At 37.1% G+C, this 21,055-nt stretch overlaps 1 protein-coding gene across 1 annotated transcript in view; it reads right to left on the bottom strand.

Moving 5' to 3' along the window:
- Nucleotides 1-21,055, bottom strand: part of COG3 (component of oligomeric golgi complex 3) — a 45,298-nt gene that overhangs the window by 2,458 nt on the left and 21,785 nt on the right. The window contains exons 14-22 of the mRNA XM_038406861.2: nt 19,268-19,373; nt 17,109-17,233; nt 14,335-14,424; nt 10,091-10,211; nt 6,989-7,077; nt 6,744-6,878; nt 4,143-4,218; nt 2,315-2,442; nt 1,051-1,149 (exon numbers count right to left, since the gene is read on the bottom strand). Of these exons, the coding sequence (XP_038262789.1) occupies nt 1,051-1,149; nt 2,315-2,442; nt 4,143-4,218; nt 6,744-6,878; nt 6,989-7,077; nt 10,091-10,211; nt 14,335-14,424; nt 17,109-17,233; nt 19,268-19,373 (969 nt within the window). The remainder of the gene's footprint in view (nt 1-1,050; nt 1,150-2,314; nt 2,443-4,142; nt 4,219-6,743; nt 6,879-6,988; nt 7,078-10,090; nt 10,212-14,334; nt 14,425-17,108; nt 17,234-19,267; nt 19,374-21,055) is intronic.

The raw sequence follows: 21,055 nt of genomic DNA on the forward strand, positions 1-21,055 counted from the left end.
CTACTATGCAATTGGTGACTTGACAGAATAGCTCTTTCAGCTGTTACAATCTATTGTGTCAACACAGCTTCTAATAAGTCTGTGTGTATCTGCATGTAATTTTAAAAGAAAGTTATGTGCAGCAGCCATTTGAGAGACAACTAAGTAAATTTAAAATACCCAAGAGGTGCATTCTGAATCATTTACATTATTAATAACCTGCAAACTTTAGCTTACATAAACCAGAAGGGGAGGCATAAGAGAGATCCAAAAGACTGGGGCATCATTGTCCATCACTGAAAGAACAGAAATCTGACTGCTGTGGGAAAAATCCACCTTATCCCATTAGATTATTCCTGCTCCATCTTCAGAGGAAGTTAATATTCTTCTCCCACTTCATGTTCCCTGTCAAAATACCTTGTGGGGAAATTCCTCCTGTCCACATATTTGATTAATAGTTTAATACTGTGTGAACAAGAATCACCAGTTGATCCTCTATACTCAAGATACCACTGATGTCCAATAATTTTTTTTTTTTTAAAAGCTATGGGATTGCTAAGAGAGTGGCTTATGAAAGGCCTCCTGATGCAGAAAGTTCCTTCCACTGATTATCTTTGAGGATAAAGGCCCTCCTTATACCTGAAATTCTGTTTAAGTTTCCATAGTTAGTCATATTTTTCCAGTTGTTGTTTAGTTCAAACAGATCCTTGCAATTCATTCAGAATTTTTATACACCTAGCACATCTGATCACTTCTCCAAAGAGGAAAGGTGCCCAAAGTGGGTGTAGTTCACCAGAAAAGTCCTTGCCATGACCTTGTACAATAAAATCCCAATGTTGCATGTCTTAAATCACTAATCTCAGTTTTAAAACAGTCTAACAGATATTTGTAAAAACTAAACAATTGCATTTGCTCAGGGTTTAGAGTTCAAATTAATTTTGGATTTTCAAAGAATCAGAAAAGAGGAATATGAATAAAAATTAGGCAAAATGGAAAAGCAGGTTAATTTAAAAGTGTGAGCTAGTCATGCAAAAATGAGTAATCTGTAAAATAAGGAGCTTCACTTTATACCTGTTCCATTGAAGGACAAGCTATGATCTGGAGATCTTCATTGCTAAATTCTTCCTTTAACAAAGCATGGAGTTTCTGGAACACTTGCTGAATATTATTCTTTACAAAGGAAAGAAAAACATTTAGTGTTGGAATATCACAAGATCTGTCTCAAATATGAAACAAACTGAACTTCCTGTGTATCAATCAGCCTCAGAAGTGAATGGAGCTGTGTGTGTGGTAGAACTCTGTGCTCTTAAAAGTGGTTCTTCTCTAAAAAGTAACTCTAAAACGGCATGGAGAGGGTTCCTTGTCTATTGTGTGACTACTCCAGATCATATGCGCTCCGTTAACAAATAAAAGATGGGGGGGAGAGGGAGGGGTGTTCTTAACACTTAGCCCTGTACACTTAACCTGGCATCTAAGAACCATGCTGGGTTTTCTTGTGTGTGCACATTTACCAGTAACAAGTCCTCTATTAAACCTGGGCAACCCTCATTGCCTTTGATCAATCTGCACAGGTATACCTGACTGGACTTACCAAATGCTGGTGATACACAAGAAGAAACAGAATCCAGTCAACTCTCTCACTATAGTGTTTGCTGTGCACACTCGATAGGAGTAAAAGCAATATACATTTATTTTCTTTACTTTGAACACTTACATCAGGTCTGTGGAATAAGGTGCCATTTTTAAATGGTCCCTTTTCAGAGCAGAGCAAAGCCACACTATAATTTATAGGTTTCAGAGTAGCAGCCGTGTTAGTCTGTATTCGCAAAAAGAAAAGGAGTACTTGTGGCACCTTAGAGACTAACAAATTTATTAGAGCATAAGCTTTCGTGAGCTACAGCTCACTTCATCGGATGGATTTCCGATGCATCCGATGAAGTGAGCTGTAGCTCACGAAAGCTTATGCTCTAATAAATTTGTTAGTCTCTAAGGTGCCACAAGTACTCCTTTTCTTTTTACTATAATTTATGATACACTAGACTGCTTACTTATTACATGCATGGTGTCTTTCATATGATTACTGTCTGGCTTTCTAATGTACAATAACTCACATACAAGAGTCTATGTAATGGACAAGAGCACAAGAAATTCAGAAAATCTTGTCAAAGTTAACAAGAAAAATAATCATCTGATAAAGAAACTTAGAAACAGCTACATTAATTCATTCCTACAAAAATAAATGAGCTTACAAAGCACACTTTCAGAAGCTAATCAACTATGTCAAGGTTGGCCAATCTATGGAAAGTATGCTGATGTACACACTAACAATACTTACCCTAACTGGCTTAAACAAAATGAATTCAGTGTCCTTATTGGCCAAGTATAATGACATGCTTCGTAACATTGATGGCAGCTTTGTTTTTATTGTCTTATAAGTGGAAGACACTAAATCATTGACCTTTGCTGGAAATAAAGTTTAAAATTATTAGACACAAATATTTGCTCCTGCTGGTTGAAAGTCTATGTTCCAAATGATTTCCTCTATTTTTTCCCTACTTTATGTATATCACCACCCCAGTCCCCTCTGAACCCCCAAAATCACAGTCACTACCCTTCAGTGGTAAAAAGCCTTGACAAGACTCCTCCCTTCAAGGTTCCTTATTTAGTTGGAGATGTGACTGTTGGGAAATACTCAGCCCAAAAAAAGAAAATAGTACTTTGAAAATGGCATTGAAAATATGTAGCAACAATAAAGAAACCATTTTTCAATCCAGCACAGCATTCCTGTGATTGGAGGCTGCATAGCCATCTGAGGCATATGGTTAGTTCTAGGTGCTCTGTCTGTCTCCATGAAGAATGGCCATGAGCGCTTTAAAGAAATCTTACAGAGAAGCTTGAAGAAAACATGGGGAAATATTCAAGAGCTTTGGAGAAAATAGAGTTACATCTTTTCTTTTTTTTTTTTAAACACACTTTTGTAGCTTTTGTATTTTCCTTTCCCTCCTCCTGCTTCTGAGAAATCTGACAGCATGGAAAATAGCTCATTGGCACTGTCCTACATACCAGCTGCTTCTTGACATTTCATTTAAGATAAACAGGTTTTCATTTGCAAACATGCTATGTTCACATTTACATTTATGTACAGAATCACAAAGCAAATGTTAAGACATATTCCTGATAAAATTAGAAACTATAGCCAAGAGTTCCAATTAGCAGCAAGATTGTCTGACCTGCAATGAGGCAGCACTGAATTATGAACAAACTGGTCAGGTTTTGCATTTTAAGAACTTAGTGCAACTAAAGGTTCTATAGGTTCTAAAGATCTATAACACAAAGATTCAGATTTCTAGTTCTACTTGCTGTAAATATCACAAAATATTAATTGCTCAAACCCAACAAAGATTCCTTGGAAGTGTTCTCATTTGAGTTCTTAATATGAGGGAATTTGTAGTTGGCTTCCCACTTTACATTTTCAACTCTTGAGACTATGCAATGTATTTACAAAACTATAAACAATAAGCCTCTAAGTAATATTCAGTAATCCCTTTGGTATAGAAGCAGGAGGAGGGAAACTAATCAAGGTAACTTTCAAGTACACTTTGGATTAAATGGTCATCACATGAAAAGTACATTTCAACAGTCACATCTTCAACACTGTTTAATGTACCCATGCACTGCACAAATTAAATTCATATTTTGAAGTTTTTCAGACATTGACAGTCAACCTACAGAATATGGAAGATGAAGCTCTCTGATATTAGATACTGAAACTTACACAATTGTTGAAAATACTTGGCCAAGATTTTCAAAAACTAAAGCCACTGAGAGCTGTTGTGTGCTTGGCACTTTGAAAATCAGTTAAATTCCTAAATACGGATTAAGAAACCTAACGTTTTAGGCTAATTTTGAAAGTCATGACCTAGTACTACACAAAACAAATTATTCCTGAAATGGCCTAGCCCAGAATGCATTTTGTATTGCTTTAATGTTCTCAAAAGTGATAACTAGAAAGGTTGTTTGGGTAAGTGGAATAGTTTTTAAAACAAATTCTATAGAAAAGCGGGAACTAATATACACTGTCCTTTATTAGCCAATATACTAACCTACAAGAGCCTCAATAAAACTATTCTGAATAAAATGAAAAATGTAAAGCAAAGGAATACCTGGGTGTGCCCAAGGCTGCTGTGAAAGGTTGTATTTGGGACCTCCTTGACTGGCCATTGCTTTTAATGCAGCAACCTAAAACAATTAGATTGAAAGAAAGAAATTTTTGTTTCCATTGGTATCAAAAAGTGAAATCATGTCAAACAAGCCAGTAACATTTAAATAAATCTCTTAAAATTTCTAGTCTGAGACCTTTTTTTGCCTTTCTTGTATATTTTGATTGTGGATATAAATAGAAGAAAAGTCAAGTCATGATAAATGCAATTTCAAAAACAATAGGGTAAGATTTATTCTTCATATTTATTTATACAATTAATAGAAGGCTAATTTAAGCTTGATAATACTTATGCCTGCCATACATGAAAAGGGAAGCAAAATGAGATACATTAACTATTTCACAAGAATCTGTAGCTACATAAAAGATAACAGTAAGCCCTTAAAAGGAAAAGTGTACCTAGTCAATCTTGGCCAAAGAAATGCAAATGCAGCAGTCAAAACCATGTACGCATCTTAACATGCTGAGTTGTCAGAATGTCATACGGTACAATACAAAAACTCTTCTCAACTGTAATTAGAAATGGGGCCAGATTTACAAATATGTTTAGATGCCTACAGATAGGCACTTCTGTAAATCCCACTAGGGCCTAAGTGAGTTAGGTGCATAACTCCTATGATTTTCAATAGAATTTATGCACCTAGCTTACTTAGGCCCCCAGTGGGATATACTAAAGTGCCTAAGTATGCTAGGTTCGTAAATCAATGATTTTCAATCCATCCTTAGGCATCTAAATATTTCATCTAGTCCATGGACTAAGATAAGATAGGCATTTTTTTTTAAAGTAAAGTAAATTCACTTGTAATTTTCTGAACTTCTAAAATCAAAGAAACAGGATAACTCTGCTGTCCTTGCAACACTACAACCACCAGTCTTGAGGTTTCACGATCCTCATAATAAACCTGTTTATAAGCAGTTATGCTAAAGAGGTTACAAATACGAGGATTCATAACACTCAGCATGTCCAGTGCTTTTCCTCTTCAAAGCACTTTACAAACATCACTTCTATTGTACGATCTTTCCACACTGACCTTGCATATGAAAGGAAAACTTCCAGAGAACAAACAGCATTAATACTGGTTCAGAGATGCATACTGAACAGAAAGGAAGCTTTGCTGCACCCTCCTTCAAACAGACACATTTACTACTTAAAGTCTACCCTACAGAAAGTGTTACTATAAAAAAAGTCTGACAAAAAAGTTACCTCCATAGATCTCTTGCCTCCATCTCAACAGTATACATCAGGAGAAAAAACAAACAACTATTTAATATAGACTACTTCTATCTGCCAAGGATAAGAACACTATTCTTCATGAAAAATACTGCCCTAAAAGCACTGTGTTACAATCTCTTACACTGCAAATATAACTTGTACTGCCATTCTAAGCAAGACCATTATGGTTTATTCCCAGGTATGTTCGCTTGGTTGGGTTTAGTTCATGTTCATAACTTAAAATGTGACATGGTAATTCTGTTCTTAAAGCTTTCAATACCATATTCATAAAAACTGTAGTAAGAAAATAAAACAGTTACAAAGTCAATCATGTAGAATTTAGGAAATTACAAACTATTGTAATGCATTTGAACATGCAACTTTAATTCTGGCATTTCCTAACTTTTCAGTGACAAAACTGCTAAATGAACATTATTATGTTCCTGGCTTTTTAAAAAAAGCAAACTGAAAAAACCAAACAAACGAATTCCATCATGTGGCATCATATTAACACCCACACGGCTCATCAGCAGGGTCAGAACCTTAATATCCACTGCACAGATCTCTGACACTTGAACTAAGAGTAACTGGCAGCAATTGTAGATCGCCACCCTCTATGTGGACCAGCACTAGAGGGGGATATTGGCTAGTGGATAGTTACTGACAGCAGAAGACTGGCCAAACTCAGGAATTTTGGGTTCTATTCCAAGTTAGTGATTACAGACCCATCTGCCCCAGTCTCCCCACCCCACTACCCCTCGTTCATCTGAATCTTGCATCTTCATCTGCTCCTGCGCCAGGAGCAGCACTTGCAAGGAAAAGTCCTGCTCACCCCACATGTGCCTGGGCTCAGGCATTCCCAATACTGACAGAATCTTTGGAGAATGTAACTAATTTAACTAACTGCCAGACTCTAAGCCTCTAAGCACATGACACCTGTGATTTTTCAAGAGCTTATACACTCAGTAAAATTTGGCTGGCTTTTCACAAAACATAAATCCCCGGCACCAAGGCACCCCCTTGCCTCCGGCTAAATTTCATGTCCGTGCTCCTAAGCACTGAAGCAATGCAGCTTCTCAATGAAACAGCATGAGATTTTTAACATGAGCAAAATATGTTTCCCTAATCTCATTCTCAGCAATGGAGGAACAATTTCTGCTGAGGTTATAAGCAATTGAAAACAGAGTCTTATAATGGGAAGTGTCAGGCAACCTTAAGTACCAGCGCCGTCTATTATAAAATGAACATTAAACAAATTTAAATACAAATTAATCCTGCCATTTCAGGAAAAAATATTTCAATCAACACAGTGAATACATAGCCTCTTTGTACCTTTGACATGAACTCCTCCAGCTGTTCTATAAACTGTTTGGTTTGTTGCTGAATAAACTGCTCACAAGCTGATTTCAGGTGGTGGTCTACGTCTTTCTTAGAGTCAAAATAATGTTCTCTGATCTCTGGAGTACCCTTGAACATAAGACAAATATCTTCTTTTTATTTGCCCAGAAACCACCACACATTTAAACGAAATGAGATTTTTTTTCCTATGCGGAGTTAACAAAAAGACTCCATATTACCTCCAGTAAGAACTGTATCAGTGCATTGTTGCTGTTTAGCCTAAAAAATCTTGGAACAGTCTTTGGGTTCAGGATTTTAAATGCTGCATCTGTGAAGCAGAAAGTCAACCAGACTGTAAATGTGTAGGATTCAGCCAGAGTAAATTTAAACAGAAATACTTCATTTCTTCATTACAATGGCATGGCGGATTACTACTATGTTATTAAAGTAGCGCATGAGGCCCCAATCAGATGAGCATCCCTCGTGCTAGACTCAATACAACAACAAAATAAGAGAGTCCACACACTGGGGAGTTTACAATGACCTCACCGCACATTAAGCAGTAGTGCCCTTTGTTTGGCTTGTCAGAGAAGGTGTGTTACCCCTTTAAGGATTAGAAAGCCAGCAAGATACGTGCTAAGTAGAGGCTGCTCCAGGACAGGTCAACGTGGGGATGCAGACCCATTTCCCTCCCCTCCCCAGGGTGATCAGAAGAGAAGGGGACTATTTACAACCATATTTGTGCAGTACACACACGCTTTCATTTGGACCAGGCTGAGCAGCACCCCCCTCCCATCCAGGGCAACAGCTGAAATACCAGATTTCATCATGATCTGTGGTGGACATTACGCTAGTCACTCCTTTCGGGGAGGGGGGGTCATGCCTAGGAAAGAATTTTTCCCTCATCACCAGATTGGCCCAAGAAAGGTGGTTATTTTGGTTATTTTTACCTTCCCCCAGCAAGTTGGGGGGCTTAGTAGGATGAACAAATGAAAGGGGGGGGGATGTTAGCCTATCATGTTACAACTCATGATGTAAGCTTGGAATGGAGCAGCTGCAGCTCTTTTGTAGGGAAGGGATAGAATGATCAGATAAAATGGACTGGGAAATTATTTAAAGGAGGTATTCTTTAAAGGAGTAGAAATTGGGGGTTTGGGGCTCCAATGACTGATATGGCAGGGAGTCAACTACCCTCTTTTATAGCCCCTTTTAATACTCATTCAAAAGGGGTCGGGATGGTGAGGTGCCAGCAGCAGGTTGGCTGGGGACTATGACAGGAAAGGGGGAGGGTTGCTAGCAGCCCCCTGAGTATATGTAAGTCATTAATGAAGTACCTGCACTGTACTCTTATCTGCCAGCTACTCAGACATTTAGGAATAAAATTGCGGGCTAATTAAACCACATCCAGAGTCTCCTATCCTCCTTCTGGTATAGCCAGACAACCTAATATTTGTTAGTGCCAGCAACGTAAATGGTGCTGTCCAAGATAAGACCTCTTTACGTTCTTACGAAGGTACACTTTAAATAGACAAATACGATACACCAAAATGCACTCGGCCCCGCAGAGAATGGTGATTGTTTAGGGCCCATCCTGCAAACCCTAGTTATGTCTGAGTAGTCCTACAGATGTCAGTGGGATTATTCACAGAACTTGGGTGTTAGTCACCTGAGTAAAGGTTTACAGAATTAGACCCATACAGCATCACAAACTAGTGATTGATGTGTTAGGTGCATGGCTTTTGTTTTTTAATAAGGGGAAGGTGACAAAATTTCAGTACTGAAGTGGGTTTATGTGTGTTTATGAGGTTTGTGGAAGTAGTGAGAAGAAAAGTAGTAATACTGATACTTGCAGAAAATGTACCAACATACAAGTGCCAAAGAAAATGAACCCATTTCCAAAGATGTGTAAGAGATTAAAGGGATACCATCAGCCTGAAAACTAGTCAAATTTTAAAAAAATTAATTAGAAGTATTTTCAGGTAATGGTCCCAGACACCATTTGCCGATTTGTTTTATATACCCATATCTTCCTTTTATTTTTAAAAAAGTGTTTCTCTCCCATGTTGCTGTATAAAAGGCCCACACAAACAGGATAAACTGACTATTGGAAGACTAGCCATCTTGGAAGTGCTGTTAAATGCACAAAGTCAACAAAAAAAAGCCATATTCCCCCCTATCTCTTTCAGATATAATAATCTTAGTGTTATAAGTAATACTTTTAAGTACCTCTTTTTCAGACAGGAGCATTATTTTTATGTTGATGATGTCTCAAACTTTAAATCCACATTTGATTTAAGTGAAGTCTATATGCAGAGAGCTTGGTCCAACCAAACCTCTTTTCCTGTTACTTACCACCTTCGTAAGACACTGGCTGGTACAAAAATTTATTCATTTAAAAAAAAAAAAGATACAGAACAAACTTTTATGTCAGCCAGGACAAGACACCATAAGGACATATTTACCCTTTAACCTCCAGCCAACTAGAAACTACTTACTAGGAGGGAGGTCTCATTGATGTTCAAATGCAATAGATGTAATTGTTAGTAATAAGATTCAGTAACTTCAAAGCAAAGATAACAGTGTATTAGATGACAGAAAAGAAAGGTTATTTCTTCAACTTACTCTTCTGTAATGGAAAGAGATATTCCAGCTCCTTTTTCTCAGGCTTATGAACAGCACTGAGTCTCTCTCACCCTTTTTCATTAAGATTTTTTCCCCCTCTGTGCTTCATAATGCAATCTCAGGAAAACATTAATAACCTTTTCTGGATGACCTCTGCTCTTTATTTTTCCTGCTCACTAGATGCATGTATGCTTCATGAAACAACTCTCACCGTGATAAATAGAAAAGTATTGACTAACTTTACAGTATAAGGAATATTTCTCTAGTCAAACTTCGACAGAAAAGACTGGGGCAATTTTAATTTTGGCCTAGCAAGTAAGTTTCATGTTATTAAAATCAATCTGCTAAGAAGCAGAAACAAGAAACTTCTCTGCAGAGCACAGCTAAGGATGAAAGATATTTCAGCACAATACAAATGTGAAGCTTATTATTTAGCAATTTTTTTTTTCAAACAGCATATATGAATTGGACAAGTCAGTGGCAAACGCACAGATACAGCACTTGATATAAATCAAAAGTATAGTAGAGTTCGTTAGAAGCATTCTAGAGCTGCTCTTCTCAGTAGGTAAAACCTGTATTAGAAAGGATTAGAACAAGGCAGGACAATATAGCAAGCATGCAGATCATTGCAGGTGAACATAAAATAAACCCACAACCTTTGCTAGCACATCAGGGGAGGGAAAGCCCACCCAGCTCTGTCTGCCAGCACTGTGCAGTACCTCTAGTTTTCTTAAGGTCCAGGGAAATTTCCTTAATGGTGAATTCAGTGTGGAAAGGAGCAATTTGTTCACGAAGAATCAAAAGGTGTTTTATTAAGAAAAGCTGTCCATCAACCTGGGTCTAAATTACAATGAGAAAAAGAATGTCAAAAACTTAGAGAAATATTAATACAAGAGCATAATTATAAGTTCTCCCAATTATATCAGTTACTTGCTTTAATTAATACTAAAGCCCTGGTTTTGTTTACAAGCCACTCTAGGTTCATAGCACCAATAATTATGTCCCATGTCTGACACGTTACATTTCTATATTATTTCTGATAACTCATTCAACAGAAACAGATCATTTGCATGCTCCTTAAAAGACCTGATTACATGCTTTCTGCATTAGTGTGCAAAGCAAGCATAACTCCCACAATCTGACAAAGGCAGCCCACTCTCTCACTTAGAGGATCTTTTGTTTCAATATCTTTGGAATAGAATAAAATATGAGAGTATGTCAATAGCCATGCAGCTGTAGCGCCATAGGGTAAAACACTTCTCACACCAGCAGAAGGGGTTTTTCTGTTGATATAGTTAATCCACCTCTCCGAGAGGCGGTAGCTAAGTTGAAGGGAAAATTCTTCGATCGACCTAGCTGCATTTACACTGGGATTAGTCAACTTAACTACAGCACTCAAGGCGCTAAATTTTTCATAGCCCTGAACAACATAGCTAGCTTGATCTACTTTTCAAGTGTAGACCAGGCCTAAGAGTTAAACACATTAGCTCTGCCAGACTGAAGTATTTGCTATCCTGTTTTTATTAGGACTGTCAAGTGATTAAAAAAATTAATCACGATGAATTGTGCAATTAATCACACTGTTAAAAAAATAGAATACCATTTATTTAAATATTTTTGGATGTTTTCTACATTTTCAAATATATTGATTTCAATTACAACACAGAATACAAAGTGTATAGTGCTCACTTTATATTTATTTTTGATTACAAATACTTGCACTATAAAATACAAAAGAAATAGTATTTTTTAATTCACCTCATACAAGTACTGGAGTGCAATCTCTATCATGAAAGCTGAACTTACAAATGTAGAATTATGTACAAAAAAATAACTGCATTCAAAAATACAACAATGTAAAACTTCAGAGCCTACAAGTCCACTCAGTCCTCCTCCTTCTTCAGCCAATCAGGAAGACAAACAAGTTTGGTTACAATTTGCAGGAGATAATGCTGCCTGCTTCGTGTTTACAATGTCACCTGAAAGTGAGAACAGGCGTTCTCCTGGCACTGTTGTATCCGGCGTCAGAAGAGATTTATGTGTCAGATATGCTAAAGATTCATGTGCCCCTTCATGCTTCAACCACCATTTCAAAGGACATGAGTCCATGCTGATGATTGCTTCAGCTTGATAACAATCCAAAGCAGAGTGGATCAACACATGTTCATTTTCATCATCTGAGTCAGATGCCACCAGCAGAAGGTTGATTTTCTTTTTTGGTGGTTCGGGTTCTGTAGTTTCTGCTTTGGAATGCTGCTATTTTAAGACTTCTGAAAGCATGCTCCACACCTCGTCCCTCTCAGATTTTGGACGGCACTTCAGATTCTTAAACCTTTGCTCGAGTGCTGTAGCTATTTTTAGAAATCTCACATTGGTACCTTCTTTGCGTTTTATCAAATCTGAAGTGAAAGTGAAATCTTAGAATGAATATGTGCTATGTCATCATCTGAGACTGCTATAACATGAAATATATGGCAGAATGAGAGTAAAACAGAATAGGAGACGTACAATTCTCCCCCAAGGAATTCAGTAACAAATTTAATTAATGCATTTTTTTTTTTTAAATGAGCATCATCAGCACAGAAGCACCTCTGGAATGGTGGCCGAAGCATGAAGGGGCATACGAACATTTAGCATATCTAGCACGTAAATCCCTTGCAACGCCAGCTACAAAAGTGCCATACGAACGCATGTTCTCACTTTTAGATGACATTGTAAATAAGAAGCAGGCAGCATTATCTTCCGTAAATGTAAACAAACTTATTTGTCTTAGCGAATGGCTGAACAAGATGTAAGACGGAGTGGACTTGTAGGTTCTAAAGTTTTACATTGTTTTGTTTTTGAGTGCAGTTACATAACAAAAAAAACCCCGAACACTGTATTTCTAAATTACACTTTCATGATAAAGAGATTGCACTACAGTACTTGTATGAGGTGAATTGAAAAATACTATTTCTTTTATCATTTTTACAGTTCAAATATTTGTAATCAAAAACAATATAAAGTGAGCACTGTACACTTTGTATTCTGTGTTGTAATAGAAATCAATATATTTGAAAATGTAGGAAAAAATCCAAAAATATGTAATAAATTTCACTTGGTATTCTATTATTTAACAGTGCGATTAATCACGATTCATTTTTTTAATCATGATTAAATTTTTTTGAGTTAATCACATGAGTTAAATGCGATTAATTGACAGCCCTAGTTTTTAAATCATTAAATGTAAAGCTTAGTTAATTTCTAAGCAGTAAAACAAAGATACAGAGAGTACAAGGCCAGAGTTCACCATACTATAAGAAACTTAACTCTTGCATTCTTTGTTATTTCAGCTGTGCACTTTTAATGCTGCACACATTTTTAAATCTTGAAGATCATGCGTCATTAAGGTAAAGGAAATGGGACCCACGATTACACCTTTGAAATTGCTAGGAAGGAGAGATTCTTCTCCAAGATTAAGTTAACAAAGCAGCAACATTTATTTGCATTGCCATTAAAAAAGAAAACATTTTAAAAGAAAAAACAAACAATGAACAAAACTGATGAAAAGTAAATCAAATTAAAATTTTTAATACAACAAGGCATTTCTAACAATACAGTATAGAAATTTGCTTTTTTTTTTTTTTTAAATGCATGACTTAATCTGACAGTGCTCTAGTGAGTGTTAAATTAACATGCCCCAGGAGTGAAGTGCCTTAAACCCCGATACCAGGAAGTGGGGTGCCTGCACAGAACTCACTGCAGGATCAAGGCCTCAGTCTCTATAACACTTTCTATCAAGGTTGATCTAATAAAGGATATTGACACAATACCAAATAACTGCAGAACTCTGAACAAGCTGCATATGAAAGATAATAATTTACAGAAATTTTAAGGAAACTTTTCCCATATCACTGGATTCCCCCGAATCTATCAATTAGTTTCATGAATTATGCTTTTAAAATGACACTCGGAAAAAAGTAGGTGTATTTCAAACCAATTACAACCAGCTTTGGTAACTGAAACAAAGGGACTTTTTCTTTTCTTTCTTTTTAAATAAATTCTAAATACTTTTGCAATTTATACAATCCACTAAGTCTGGTCTATTATTATAGCCCACAACATTTTATTTTTGTTTGCAGCAATTTATCTTTCTGGCTTTTATGAATTAGCAACACTCCAATGTTTGTGTTCAATAAACTGCAGAGAAACATTTACATTAAAACATATTTTGTTTTAAATGAAATTTAAGAAAAAGTTTTCACAAATATTTTTATTATATAGAACACCAACTAAATTGACAGTGTTCCATTAAGAAGAAATGATAGATAAGAGCACCTCTTTTGATTGTACAGACCAATATTTGCAAGGAACAGTCTTATCAACTTGCCCAGTATGGAACTTAATACTCAGTATAACACATGCAAGTCCAGTAAACAAGGTATAGGACACAGAGAAATATTAGGTGCAAAGATGATTAGAGGAATCCCATTTTAATCTATCGTTTGGCTGAGTCATACGAGTTACACTAGCCTATAACCTTTATCTTTATGATTTGTAAGTGTAGTTTTTCAGCACGGTTTGTGAATGCATCATTTTCTCTGCTTTACCACATCTTATATCACAGTAGAATGCAAGCAATTCCCACAAATCTTTGGGGACAGAGACAATGTATTGTGATCAGATTTCAACAGAATTCTGACAGGTTTCAGAGTAGCAGCCGTGTTAGTCTGTATTCGCAAAAAGAAAAGGAGTACTTGTGGCACCTTAGAGACTATCAAATTTATTAGAGCATAAGCTTTCGATGAAGTGAGCTGTAGCTCACGAAAGCTTATGCTCTAATAAATTTGTTAGTCTCTAAGGTGCCACAAGTACTCCTTTTCTTTTAACAGAATTCCGGACAACTCTTTAAGGGCCTTCGTTATATATGAAAGAATCTTACCTAATGAACACTACTGCATTCAAAAAGGTAACTTTGCCTGACCTTATTTTTGGAAATTGAATCTGCAGCTCCCAGCAGTGAGTGAATACAGGCAGATAAAGCCTCTTGTGATAATCCTTGGAATACTGCCCTCTGGAGGGAGGGAAAAAAAATATTTGTCAACCTTCTACATAGCTTAACGAACATACAGGACAGTGGCTCTTATTCTGAAGTCAAAGGTTCCGCTCATGATGCATAAAGTTAAGCACATACGTAAGTGTACAGGGTTGCAGACACATTAGCAGGGAACACCTTTTCCACATTCAGGAGGATGCAATGGAACCCACAAATATAAAAGATTTTCATAACAAGTAAACAGACTGGATATGGTGGGTGCATAATTAAGCAACTAAAATAAGGAATATACTACATATACTACAAATTTTAACAGAGTTTGTAACCAGTTAGTGACATGATTGCTCTGAATATGGTTTGTGTCCTTATACACCACATGGTTAATACTCTATTAGTAACCATGGCACCTAAACAGTGTTTTGCCATTGCCAGTGGCCTAGGCTAGAATATGCCTGTCTTCCTGTAACTATTCAGCACACTACTTTTGCAGTGTAGATGTCACCACCCGATTGAGCTGGAAAACCAGTTGTGGCTAGTCCTCCTTTCTCACAGCTCTCTTGGGTAGTAGGACATCTCATATTGCATTGCTTCACATGCTGCTGGTGCCACTCTGCGTGCATACCTCTGTGCACTCTACCCCTGCTTAGGTAATATAGGATAGTTACCCAGATTTTCCCAGAATACATTGATACAGATTAAGGTGTGGACACACAAGACCCACTGTTGTGTTGTGGAAAAAAAATTGTTTGAACTTGGCTCCACTGTGTTTGCTGTAAACAGTCAAATGAGAGTGTCACAAAAACTGGTTACAAAAACACTTTTGTATGTGTAGCGTAGCCAGGGCTTTAGATACTCAACAATATATGTAAAACATCAGATTTTAAAAAGGTCCACTTAAAATTTCAGTTTGAAAACTGAAACTCTTTTCAGTTGTATGCTGATCAATGATTCCTGTTTCTTCACATACACTCTCCCTTATAATTGGGCTATGTAAACAATTCCAAACTGCACTCTCTTCCTTTCAAACAGTGGGCTCCAACCAAAAACATTAAAAAACACTAAAGAAGTATTTGTTTATTTTTACTGAGATTATCAAAATGTTAATTATTATATTTTTCCATATTCCATTTAACACCTCCCACACTTTCACAAATTATGCCTCTCAAATAAGGATGTCTTCAAAAGTGATAAAGTAGCCCTTCTGCTGTGTCTCCTATCAACTGAGTAAAAACAAATATCAGCATACAGCAAAAATGCATGTGTTTTATGGGTTTCTTAGATACTTACCAGACTTTTTGTAGTTTTGTTAAATGACAATCTACTTATGAAACTTTTCCTTTAAGAGTAGGTTATCTGAATAAGTACTTCTTGCATCTCCATGAACAGGGTGTTTATTGTATCTGTGATTATTAGATGTGTTTTACACAGAGTCACACTGTTGTATACTTTCATATACTTTAAGGCAGTGGTTCTCAGGAAAAAAAATTTGGTGGCCTCAGAGTGCCACCATCAACTCTTGCTGCTGGCCACTCTCACACCTTTTCCTAAAGTACTTAATTAACTTTAGGAAAAACAAATAAATATGCACATATACACGTCCAAATCATTGTAATTTTATTTATTGCTAACTAGTAAATCTGCTGTGTAAAGTGATATTAATAAACGTATAAGTATCACTTTACACAGCAGATTTACTCAGCCCTGCCACACCTAGGGACAAATGAAGTTCTGGATGGGGTGTTGGGGGAGACAGCAGGGGGCTGCAGCCTGAAGCCCCATAGCTGAAGCCTGGGCCCTGTTGCTGAGCAGCTACAGCTGGAGCCCGAAGCCCCTGGCCAGAGTTTGGTGCCCCAGCATCCCAGGGCTGAAGCCCAAAGCCTGAGTCCCACTGTCCTTGGGAAGGTGGGGAATTCACTGGCTGCCTGCTCCTTCAGCATTTTACCCCAGGTGTCTCCAGAGGGGGGCAGGGCCCAACTGCTGCTGGCGGTCCCAGCAATCAACCCCAAGGCAATGCATCCAGGAGCAACAGCGAGTCAGAGGGGCTGCTATATTGCGCCCCTCCAATCACAGCCCAGGAGGCTGTGGCCACAAGAAAAGCACCTGGTGGCTGCATTTGAGAAACATTGCTTAAAGCAGTCTTTTATTTTATGTAAATTTGTCAGTTTCTTGCTGTTGTACTTTTACAGTTACTAAAAATGTGGTGCAAAAGATTTAAAACATTTTCTAAGGTAGCTATAGATTATTCCATTTTTAAGGCCAGAAGGGACCATTATGATCATCTAGTCTGATTGCATGCATATCACACGCCACAGAATTTCACCCAATAATTTCTACATCAATCCCATAACTTGTGATTGAGACAGAGCATTTTTTTTTTTAAAATCTGTGTGGTGTGGTATGTAACTTTTTAAACGTTACCTGTTGAAAAATCTTAGTAAGATGGCAAATGCAATTTTGGACCTGATTTGGTGCTTCATTTCTAAATTTACATTTGCAAAATCACTTGTCTTTGAACAATCTAAAATTTGCCAATTCGCATGTTTTATATGACGAGACCAGCAAAAAAGGCAACAGCTAACAAAAGATAAATATCAATGTTTTCCAGTTATTTTTAGACAAAAATATTTAGAATTTGTCATATATTCTTTTTTTATCTACTTTAACTTAAAATGGTACAGTAAGTTACAAGAAGAGGTACATACATCTATACATCTGTACAGTTTAGAGAGACACACTAGAGTCCTTCTGACGGTGGGATACCACATTCCATGTAGATCTGCCGGTGAAATCACAGTCTGAGGTCTGGGATTAAGGGATTCTGCGGTACCTATTTAAAGGTAGAAAACACATTAAAAAGTTATCACTCTTCTTCCATCTGAAAACAATACATAGTGAATGTTATTTAATGCTGACCTACATAGGAATGTTACACATTACAAAATTACTTTGTTTTCAACCTCCTCAGAGGGAAGAAACCTGACTTCCAGTATATACATGCACAGAGTATGCGGGCAGCTGTGTAGGGTTTGAATTCATCTTGAAAATGCACTGGGTGATCTTAAATTGGTGAATATACTCTGAAACATGTATTTAAGAAGAGGGCATACATGGTTATCAAAAAGAAAACACTAGCCTGCCCTCCTAAATGAAAAAATTGCTAAAAGACATTTGAAGATAACTTTGCTACCACACTCATTCTTCAGACCATCAGGTCCAGTCAGTGACCCATATCTGAGACTGCGTATCTTCCTTCACCCAAAGACAACCATCTACTCCTTCACCCCTGGACAATTTTATATGTACTACTGACTATCCAAAGGAGATCTAGTTCATCCTTTGTTAAATGTATTACTTCTATAGGCATTTCTCTGGAAGTTACTGTAGCATCCTAGCTGCTAAAAGGATGTGATGCATAACTACTGAAGAGAGTTATGGGGAAGAAAAGACGGGGGGAAAATGTAGGTGGTGCCCACAGGGCTTTAACAGGAACCCAGAGGTCACCCAGAGAGAGGGGAGAAAAGGAGTAATATTGAATAAGTTTACTTTGCTATTCTTTCCTTGCTGTACAGTAGATGACCTGAGGAGATTTAATACAGTTAAAATATAGAATTTAGAATCCATGTTAATATGGCAACATTGTTCTCTGTCCTAACAGCTGACAATGATTTTGTCATGGTGATTATTAGAAGTCACAACCCTGTTACCAGGGCACCCTTCGTGACAGAGAAGGTGCAAAAACAACTGTGCACATTCAGATTGGGTTTTCTTAACAATTGGTGGTGGGGAACTTCACAGAACTCATCTTTCCCCCAGATTTTGGGGCAACTAGTTAACCTCAGTGACAACCACTTTAAAAAATAAAAACTAAAAGGAAGTCTCAGAACCAGTCATGGAACAAAAGCCTGCAATGTCCTGATGTGGGGATAGTCTAACAATCTCTTCCATTTGTGGAGTTCCTACCATTTGTTCAAGGCTAGACTTGTGTGTTCTAGCTGGTTCTAGTCTGGGTCTTTGGTGTGTCAGCCTGGTATGTCCACAGTAGGAAACCATGATAAATTCATCAAACAGTGAAGACAACTGCCAGAGCTAGAAAGATACAACTGGGAAGCAAAATATTAATAAGTGAGTAAGCTATAGTAAGATGGAGGGGAAAAAAGTCATCCAGGGATTCCAGGCATATTTAAAGGCATGTAAGCAGTATTCATGTGGTGTTCTGGTGTTAACAAAATCAAATTTCATGGAATTAATTACCTTTATAAATGTATAAAAACGTGGATCCCAAAATGAGGTTATAAAATTCATAGACTAAAGAATGAATTATTGCAATAATTAGACTACAAGTTATTGAAATCGGTTAAGAAAAACATTAAAAGGACGCAATCACTGTCTGATTCTGATGTTTTAAACAGGAAAACATTCTTGAACTACAACTTCCAAAGCACTCATGTAACACACATGCCAGAATCACAAAAAACCCATTCTTCTCCTGTGAGCTCAGCTCTTTATAATACTTCATATGAAACCCTTCATTCATAACCCTTGACAACAGGAGTAAGTATTTTGCAGAATGAATGTGTCTGTACTACAGACATGCCACAATCACCATCACGGGATCAAGGCAGGTAATAAACACACTGAAAATCCAGTTCCTGAGGTTTTCTGGGAAGACAATTTTAAAAAGTTTAAATTAAAATTCTTCAGTCAAAGTTCCTTTTACACAAGCTCTTCCCAAAATTCTCCAAATACTTTAAAATAATATTTTATTAAAGCAAATATAATTCTCATTATTTGCTTAGATTAATGCCTACTATGTCTATTTTACTACTTCATTTGATAATATAAAATATATTCCCAAACATACCAGATTTAATTAGGTTGCAGGACTCTGGATCGTCTAGCCGCACATCTGAAAATGAAGCATCAGAAGGCAACTTCTTCTGTTCATCTTTTAAACTTTGTGCAATTTGCTGCAGGGGAAGATATGTCATGCAACTATTACATTAAACAGATTTTTATTTTTTATATTTTAAGAAGAATCTGTAACTTATGTATACAATGTAGAAAAAAGTTAACGTGCCCAGCCTACTTGGATTTTCATGGCAAAACCAGATAACTGAACAAATGTTGCTGCTGCTAAATAGAGCTGGTCAGGAATTTTTTCAAGAAAACTTTGGGGGGGGGTGTCAGAAAATGCCAATTCATCAAAACCTAAACTGTGTGGGAAAGGGTTGATTCTGAATTTTCCATTGTGAAAAATTTTTGAAAATTCAGAGGTGCTCGGCAAATGGATTTAACACTATATTATAAAAGGACTGCAAGATATTCATTTTTTCTGCTGCTATTTGCTGTGCTGGGTTCAGCTGTAACCTTAAAACAGAGATCAAGATTGTCTAAATGTGTCATTTTGACACTTTCCAAATGAAAAAGTTCTTTTGCAAGTCTAAATGATTTCTCATTTAAAAATCCAAGTTAACATAGTAAAAAATGTTTAAAGAAATTTGTAAAGGTCAAAACCTAACTGAAGTATTTGGACTGATCCAATCCAAAAAAATTCAGATTTTGAGTTGGCTGAAAATTTGAGACTGACTTTTTGTCTTGATTCAGTATAAGAAAAATTTTCAAAATCTCAAAAATTCTATCATGATGCGAAAACTATTTCCCATCCAGCACTTCTGTTCATACAGGAACAGAGAAATGTTTAGTATTGAGATCAGATACAGAAGCTTTACACTGAATGGTTCTACTAAAAAAAAGTGACTAATAAAACATCACAATGGGAGTCCAAAGTTTATCTTTCTCAATTCCTGTATGAAAAGGTACTGAAAAATCTTGTTACTCACAAGCTGCCTGCCAGAACTACAAACTAAACCTGGACTCAGTCAAGCTGGATTTGTTTCTTTTCACTCCACCACCAGTAATCAAGGTTCTGTAGGTCAGTTTAGGCCCTCTGTTGCACCTGGGCAGCACTACAACCTTCCAATATTGGCTCAGTGACCCCTGTGTAATCTCACTGCTTTTAATTGGTTTGCACAAGTGTAAACAATTGAATCTCAAGTAAACAACTCTGCTGATGAGCCAGAAGGAACAGACATTGGGCTCACTTTTCAGAGTAGCAGCCGTGTTAGTCTGTATTCACAAAAAAGAAAAGGAGTACTTGTGGCACCTTAGAGACTAACAAATTTATTTGAGCATAAGCTTTCGTGAGCTACAGTTCACTTCATTGGATGCATGCAGTGGAAAAAACAGTGGGGAGATTTATATACACACACAGAGAACATGAAACAATGGGTTTTATCATACACACTGTAAGGAGAGTGATCACTTAAGATGAGATATTCCAGCAGGAAGGGGGGGGGGGGGGAAGAAGGAAAACCTTTTGTGGTGATAATCAAGGTGGGCCATTTCCAGCAGTTAACAAGAACGTCTGAGGAACAGTGAGGGGTGGGGTGGGGGGGAGAAATAACATGGGGAAATAGTTTTTACTTTGTTTAATGACTCATCCACTCCCAGTCTCTATTCAAGCCTAAGTTAATTGTATCCAGCAAATTGAAAACCTCTCCAACGCATCATCAAGGATCTACAACCTATCCTGAAGGACAACCCATCACTCTCACAGATCTTGGGAGACAGGCCAGTCCTTGCTTACAGA

Source organism: Dermochelys coriacea, chromosome 1 (assembly GCF_009764565.3).
Source record: "Dermochelys coriacea isolate rDerCor1 chromosome 1, rDerCor1.pri.v4, whole genome shotgun sequence".
NCBI classification, from domain to species: Eukaryota; Metazoa; Chordata; order Testudines; family Dermochelyidae; genus Dermochelys; species Dermochelys coriacea.